The following is a 7,571-nucleotide window of genomic DNA, read 5'->3' on the forward strand; positions in this document are numbered from 1 at the left end:
CTAATAATATTAAATAAATTTTAGTATAATGTACTATGGCATTTTTGCTTGGAGATTAATTTTGATGATTATATTCAATGGAGATTAATTTTCAACGGGGTTCGATTTCGATATCACGTTTAAGTAATGTTCATTGAATTACGTTAAAAAATTATAGAATTTACAAGGACTTCGACTTTTTATTGAAGAAACTAAAGATAAGAAAATAAATGAGAGCGGTGTTTTTTAATCTGAAAATGAGTGCAGCAGGTGAATAAAAATGTGACACTTAATATGTATTTTAATAAAATAATTAATCAAAATGAAAAAACTATTCAATGAAAATTTTTAAAATATCATTTTTTCTGATATTATTTCAATTTTCAACTATACTAAAATTTAAATGGAAAATAAATAAATAAATATTTTATACAAAAAAGTTAAAAATAGGGATAGCCTCCGTCAAAACCTCATCCAAAGCAGCATGCAAACGACATCCTTCAAAAAATTCTGTGAACTAGCACATCCCTGCCACGTCATCAATCCAAGTGACCTTCTCAACAATAGCGCCTCAACCGTGGGATCATCTTCTTTTGGGTGATTCCTAGCCGTCCATATTCTCGTAAAGATGAACAAGGCAGACTTGTAAAAGAGGCATGAATTTTTTTTTCTTTATTCTTTTTGATTAAATCTCTTTCCATTTTTTAATTTATTTATCTTCCTTTAAATTCAATCCTCAGATCTTTGTAAGAGTCATCCATATCATACCCTTCACTTTCCTGGAAAAAAATTGGAACCTGCCTCTCTTAAAGTTTGTATTTTTTTGAGTGGGTGGGTTGATTGAGAGTACTGTGCAAGCTTTGGAACTTTGTCCCAACCTGCTACTTCAATGGCTACTGAAGAGGTTAACAAACCTCAATCACTTCCTCCATACCCTGAGGTAATTCACATCATAATTCAGATTCCCTTTTTTTAATTTTTTTTTCTCCAAAATTAAATATTGGGAACTATTTACCTAGTAAAGTTGGTAGATTTTACACTGATCTAATTGATCTGTACATTTTCACTGACTTGGGTTTCTTGTTTAGGTCACCCAATTTAAAATTTTATCACTTTTGGTAACAAAAGTAGGAAAAATTAGGGGTTTTCAGCAATTGAAGCAAACAGTAAAAAAGGATGTCCCCCAGTTCTGGTCTCTAATGAGTTTGACCCCAATTCATGAACATGAGCTATGATATTTACTACAGAGCAGCTCTGTTGCTGAAAAAGACTTGGTTTTTGGTGACACTTTGTAATATGTTAACTCTGGGTGATGCTGTTGTTGTAGATGATAGTGAAAGCACTTGAAGCACTGAATGAGCCAAATGGATCGAACAAGTCAGCAATATCAAAGTACATAGAAACCACCTACGGTGAGTTGCCAGACGCAACCGTTTTGGGGAGTCACCTTAACAAGATGAAAGACAGTGGAGAGCTTTCTTTCAAACAGAACAATTACATGAAAGCTGACCCAAATGCCCCACCAAAGAGGGGCCGTGGAAGGCCACCAAAGCCAAAGACTCCATTGCCACCAGGCACTGTTGTGTCCCCTCCAAGGCCAAGGGGTCGTCCCCCAAAAGACCCTAATGCCCCTCCTAAGTCTCCCAAGGCTAAGGCCACCCCCGGAAGTGGCAGGCCAAGAGGAAGGCCTAAGAAGGTTCCTCGGTCTCCGGCCGTCGCCGCTCCGACCGCCGTCTCCAGTGGCAGGCCTCGAGGTAGGCCTCCCAAGGTGAAGCCTCAGTTGACAGAAGTCAGTGTTGAGTCATAGAATGGCTTCTTTCTTTCTAATTGATGTCAAAACTCTTGTAGAAGTGATGATGGGTGTGGTCTTAGATATTGTGTTAATGTAATTCCTTTGTAAAATTAAGTAGTGGTAGCTTGCTTATTATGGGGCTTTGTGTTGGTTATTCTTGCTAATTACTACTACCAAAGAGAACAGTGACTTGAGCTAATGGTGATTTGGTTTCTTGTGGTTTGTTCCTTAGTTCTAACTTATAAATCCATAATGTAGTAGGAAAAAAGGTTGATGTTTGTTTCAGAGTTTAATGTGGTTATTTATCCTTGATGGGTCTGTGCGCAGTGCAAATCTTTAAAACATGGGTCAATGGACACTGTCCCTATAGATAGGGAAAGGAGAAGCTGAAGTAGATGATGTATTAAATTTGACTCTTTGCTTGATATTTGGACATCAACCGTACGATGCAATCTCTATTCCTGTGTTTCCGTTGATAAGACCTTTTCAGTATGCCAAGAAGTCTTTGTTTCCTTGGTGGGGGAAATTCTCTGCCCTTGTTTGACCACTAAAAAACTATGATTGGTACCTTGTCATTGGTTAAATACTCAAATTTGTAGATTTGGGAATAGAATTAGTTAGTCACAGTTTGGAATTAAAATTTTGGAAGTGTGAATTTAAAGAGTGAGCGGTGTAGAATTTTATCGTGTATTATATAAGTAAAAATAATTTATTTAGTAGGAAAATTTATGTTTAAATTTTGTATTTGATTGTGTACAAAATTTATTCTTAGATAAGTGACAATCATTTATAATAAATAAGATTAATCTCTAACTTATAATAAATAGTATGGTGGTGTTTTTACTTTTACAGTTATGAGCCTAGTATTTTTGGATGTGGTAGTTGTGTTTAACCCCCTTAGGTTAAGTGGTGGCTAGATTCTCTTCTTGATCTTTCGATCAGCACCATAAATTATGTCGGCAAAGCAGTCGTACTCGTATGTATCTAAACAAACTAAATTTTAGGAACAGGTAATCCTCCGTATTCAGTTAAGGCTCGGTTCCAGCATGAACTCAGTTCTGGATTTTCTCTTTACTTTATTACAAACAAAAGTTTAGGGCTACATAAGGAATAGAAATAGTAGTTATGCAAATTTTACCACGAAATCCGTGACTAAAAATGCGATATCAAATTTGAGGTTACAAATTTATATTTGTTGATGGATAAGGGCATAAGGCGTTGATTAGGATGGAAAAAAAGAAAAAGAGCAGTGCTAAATATTTCAGTGTCTGTAAATGATTGATTGTGGTCTTTCCATCACTCCTTTTTTGCTTTGCCATAAAATCTATTTTATGGTAACAAACTCCACTTGTTTCTTTTCACATATAACAATAGGAATTACGGTAGGTAGAGTTTAGATAGGTATTATAGTGTTCATCTTCATAATACCTGTATTTTTAAAAAAAAGTACTCATATATGGACTATAGGGTCTGTTTGTTTATGGTTTTTAAAAATAAAATAAGCTCTTTTTTTTAAGAAGTAATTTCTATCCACTTCTTAATACACTAGCACTAGGGTTGTTTTAATTTATTTTCATAATGTATTTAATACAATTTGGAAATAGATTTTTGGGATATCTACAAATTCTTAGAAATTAATATCTGAGACATCTACAAAAATTAATAGTTTTCGGACCAATTAACTTTGGCCCACGCAGACTGTTTTGTTGCCAAAATCTTACGTACATGTAAAAGCTTGGTTATGATCAAGTTCGCTTTTTCTCTGGAATGTGCTTACATGGTGGGCTAAGATGAACCACAAAAAACTATGCATGTTACGTTGAAGCAGAAACGACCATCCATCTTCACATAGTCAACATGGACTTACATGCTTGGATTTTGACAAACCTTCGTATCTGGTTGATTTGGAAGAGTATGAACAAATGGCTCTTTCACAATATCTTCAGATGTGTAAATTGTAATTTCAGGAAAATATATAAATAATAATTGCAATGTTCTATACACAAACACGCAGCGGAAACGAAATAGAGGGAGGAAGAGAGTTCTCACTTAATTCACTCAAAATTTCATGCATATCAAACTATTACAGATCAAAGACGGTGCATGTGGTGGATTAAAAGTTATGTAACAGCTGTATAAGAAGTGTAATTTTCATCAGTCAAATTTTACAGCTTGATTTAATTTACGGACGTTGCCTCCATGAAATCAAGCTTGAATCATTCCGAAATATGTCCACCACTTGTAAAATAACTGGATCTTCAACGGCTTGTAAAAATATATCCACCACTTGCTCTTCGGTTGAATAATAATTAATCTTCACTTCTTTTTCAGCTATGATAAACTCTAATGGCCGATTTGTTGTCACAAAATATTCTTATGGGAGCATTTTGCTTATGATGCATCACTTCTATCACTAGATAATGTTTGTTTAGATTAAACCAATGAAAGATTCGTTGATGAGGAATTGTTCCAAATGTGGGAAAGGTGTTCGTTATTTATTTTTTTAATCCAAGAAAGCTTGTGGCTAACGTTGGGTTGGGGCGTTGGGCTATCCATTTGTGTTGCTGTTGCTAGGCTTTTGTTTTCTTCACCAAATACAAAAGTGAGGAGAAGTGCGGTTAAGTCACAAATAGGGAAAATCATTATCTCATTTAGTGTCATGAAAACTTAATTTTATTAAAATAGTAAATTTTGATTTTAATTATGCATATTTTTTTGTTACTGCAATTATACATATATTTAAGAACATTATATTTGTATAATTTCATATTAGAAAAAGAAACACAAACCCAGCAAAATAAGAGGAAAAAATAGACTTGCTTGTTTGTATCGTGTATTACAAATATTTTACCGCATCATAGATTATCGTTTAAGGGATTCTCAAGAGATTGTAGTAAATTAGAGTAAAAACTAGAGAAGTTTGGATAAGGATACCAAAATTCAGAAGCTAATTTTATTATCTAAGTTTTCCTTGAGGAAGATGACGGAAAACTATTCCCTGTTGGTGGAAAACATTTTGCCTTACTAAACACAGAAAATGGTTCAAAATTTCAAATGAAGGTTATATGTAACCCCATTTTACACGTTTGCATGCCAATTGAAACTACTATAGACTATAGAGTCATTATGGAATTTGAATTTTCAGTTCCCAAGTAAATTAATAATTCAATTCCATCACAAACTTTAATGTGGTGCATTAATAATTGCTCTTGGTTTCTGCATTAACATTTTGAAGAGTATCATGCTCAAATATTGGCTTAGCACTGAGATCTATATATTAAACTTAACTCTTTCAAAAAAAATATATCTACTCCTTTCTGTTCTTATCTATAATGCTTAAATTTAAAATTGTGTTCGTTCTTTTTTTTTTTTTTATAAAACTCAATTTATAGTATTTTTTATATTAATTATTTTTAGACTAAAAATATTTTTCTTTCAAAGAAAAGATATAATATATTCATAAACAATTAAAAAAGATAAGAGTATTAATCACAATGATAATTTTGAAAAAAAATTATAAATTTATCACTAACAACTAAATTAATTATTTTTCTTAATTGATTATAAATAGAAACAGAGTATTAAACTTAACTAAGAATAATATTACTTACGCCTTTCAAAAAAAGAGGTTAATATAACTTACAAGTCAACATAACATGTTAGAGAAACAGAAACATGAAACACTCGCGGGGTTAAACATGAGACTGTGCCACAGCCAAAATATTTGGCACAAAGCAATCCTACAAAGGTTCATAAACATCAATAATCATAACAATAATAATTTTTTTAAAAAAAACCATAAGATTGAATCCAATTTGGATTCGCCCTTTCATGACCGAAAATTATAAATTGCGACTAAGCATATCAATTATATCGCTGACTTTACAAATTATGTCACCATGAGAAAAATAGAGGTCAAACCAGGCCAGAGAATTTCCCCCTTCAAGGAAACAACGTCTTCTCAGCACACTGAAGAGGTCATATCAAAGGAACATGCGAATATAAGGCTATACCGTACGAGGTTCCTCCGTAGGTTGTTGTCCAGAAACAAAATTTGGATTACATCATCACCTTGAGTTTCTCCTTTCCCTATCTTATCTCTAGCAACAGGGTACATTTGACCCACTCCCTTGTTTAAATATATACAGGGGGTCTTAAAGATATGCATTGTGCACAGATCTACCATGGTAAATAACCACATTGAACACTGAAACAACAACCCTTTTTCCACGTCATGGTAAGTTAGAACTTGAGAACTCAACACTGAAAACTAAATGCACATTAGTTCAAGTCACTGTTCACTTTGATAATAATTTAGGAAGAAAAACCAACACAGAACCTCATGATAAGTTAGCTACCACTACATAATTTTACAAAGAAATTACATCAACACAAAATCTAAGATCACACCCATCATCACTTCTTCAAGAGTAGAACACTACATCTTTTGACATCAATTAGAAAGAAAGAAGTCATTCTATGACTCAACACTGACTTCTGTCAACTGAGGCTTCACCTTGGGAGGCCTACCTCGAGGCCTGCCACTGGAGACGGCGGTCGGAGCGGCGACGGCCGGAGACCGAGGAACCTTCTTAGGCCTTCCTCTTGGCCTGCCACTTCCAGGGGTGGCCTTAGCCTTGGGAGACTTAGGAGGGGCATTAGGGTCTTTTGGGGGACGACCCCTTGGCCTTGGAGGGGACACAACAGTGCCTGGTGGCAATGGAGTCTTTGGCTTTGGTGGCCTTCCACGGCCCCTCTTTGGTGGGGCATTTGGGTCAGCTTTCATGTAATTGTTCTGTTTGAAAGAAAGCTCTCCACTGTCTTTCATCTTGTTAAGGTGACTCCCCAAAACGGTTGCGTCTGGCAACTCACCGTAGGTGGTTTCTATGTACTTTGATATTGCTGACTTGTTCGATCCATTTGGCTCATTCAGTGCTTCAAGTGTTTTCACTATCATCTACAACAACAGCATCACCCAGAGTTAACATATTACAAAGTGTCACCAAAAACCAAGTCTTTTTCAGCAACAGAGCTGCTCTGTAGTAAATATCATAGCTCATGTTCATGAATTGGGGTCAAACTCATTAGAGACCAAAACTGGGGGACATCCTTTTTTACTGTTTGCTTCAATTGCTGAAAACCCCTAATTTTTCCTATTTTTGTTACCAAAAGTGATAAAATTTTAAATTGGGTGACCTAAACAAGAAACCCAAGTCAGTGAAAATGTACAGATCAATTAGATCAGTGTGAAATCTACCAACTTTACCAGGTAAATAGTTCCCAAGGTTTAATTTTGGAGAAAAAAAATTTAGAAAAAGGGAATCTGAATTATGATGTGAATTACCTCAGGGTATGGAGGAAGTGATTGAGGTTTGTTAACCTCTTCAGTGGCCATTGAAGTAGCAGGTTGGGAAAAAGTTCCAAAGCTTGCACAGCACTCTCAATCAACCCACCCACTCAGAAAAATACAAACTTTAACAGAGGCAGGTTCCAATTTTTTCCCAGGAAAGTGAAGGGTATGATATGGATGACTCTTACAAAGATCTGAGGATTGAATTTAAAGGAAGATAAATAAATTAAAAAATGGAAAGAGATTTAATTAAAAAGAAAAAGGAAAAAAACTTCATGCCTCTTTTACATGTCTCCTTTGTTCATCTTTTCGAGATTATGGACGGCTAGGAATCACCCAAAAGACAATGATCGTGCGGCTGAGGATCTATTGTGAAGAAGGTCACTCGGATCGATGCCGTGGCAGGGATGTGTTACTTCTCAGAAATATTTGAAGGTACACTGTTGTCTT

General features: G+C 34.9%; 2 protein-coding genes across 2 annotated transcripts; one reads left to right on the forward strand and one right to left on the reverse strand.

Moving 5' to 3' along the window:
* The first annotated feature begins 658 nt into the window (after window positions 1-658).
* On the forward strand, window positions 659-2,083 carry LOC114398151 (HMG-Y-related protein A-like). Its single transcript, XM_028360314.1, has 2 exons — window positions 659-919; window positions 1,307-2,083. Exons 1-2 carry the CDS (start codon window positions 869-871, stop codon window positions 1,784-1,786), a joined length of 531 nt encoding a protein of 176 aa, XP_028216115.1. The 5' UTR covers window positions 659-868; the 3' UTR covers window positions 1,787-2,083.
* A 3,952-nt stretch (window positions 2,084-6,035) lies between these two features.
* LOC114398162 (HMG-Y-related protein A) lies at window positions 6,036-7,571 on the reverse strand. Its single transcript, XM_028360325.1, has 3 exons — window positions 7,401-7,571; window positions 7,116-7,315; window positions 6,036-6,728 (listed from the first exon to the last, which is right to left on the reverse strand). Exons 2-3 carry the CDS (start codon window positions 7,164-7,166, stop codon window positions 6,249-6,251), a joined length of 531 nt encoding a protein of 176 aa, XP_028216126.1. The 5' UTR covers window positions 7,167-7,315; window positions 7,401-7,571; the 3' UTR covers window positions 6,036-6,248.

The sequence above is a fragment of the Glycine soja genome, chromosome 2, assembly GCF_004193775.1.
Source record: "Glycine soja cultivar W05 chromosome 2, ASM419377v2, whole genome shotgun sequence".
Lineage (NCBI taxonomy): Eukaryota > Viridiplantae > Streptophyta > Magnoliopsida > Fabales > Fabaceae > Glycine > Glycine soja.

Excerpts from the sequence above, each read along its gene's own strand:
- LOC114398162 (XM_028360325.1), bottom strand. The coding sequence starts at position 7,166 with ATGGCCACTGAAGAGGTTAACAAACCTCAATCACTTCCTCCATACCCT. Across the intron at positions 6,729-7,115 it reads CACTTCCTCCATACCCTGAG|ATGATAGTGAAAACACTTGA; the intron begins GTAATTCACATC and ends CTGTTGTTGTAG.
- LOC114398151 (XM_028360314.1), top strand. The coding sequence starts at position 869 with ATGGCTACTGAAGAGGTTAACAAACCTCAATCACTTCCTCCATACCCT. Across the intron at positions 920-1,306 it reads CACTTCCTCCATACCCTGAG|ATGATAGTGAAAGCACTTGA; the intron begins GTAATTCACATC and ends CTGTTGTTGTAG.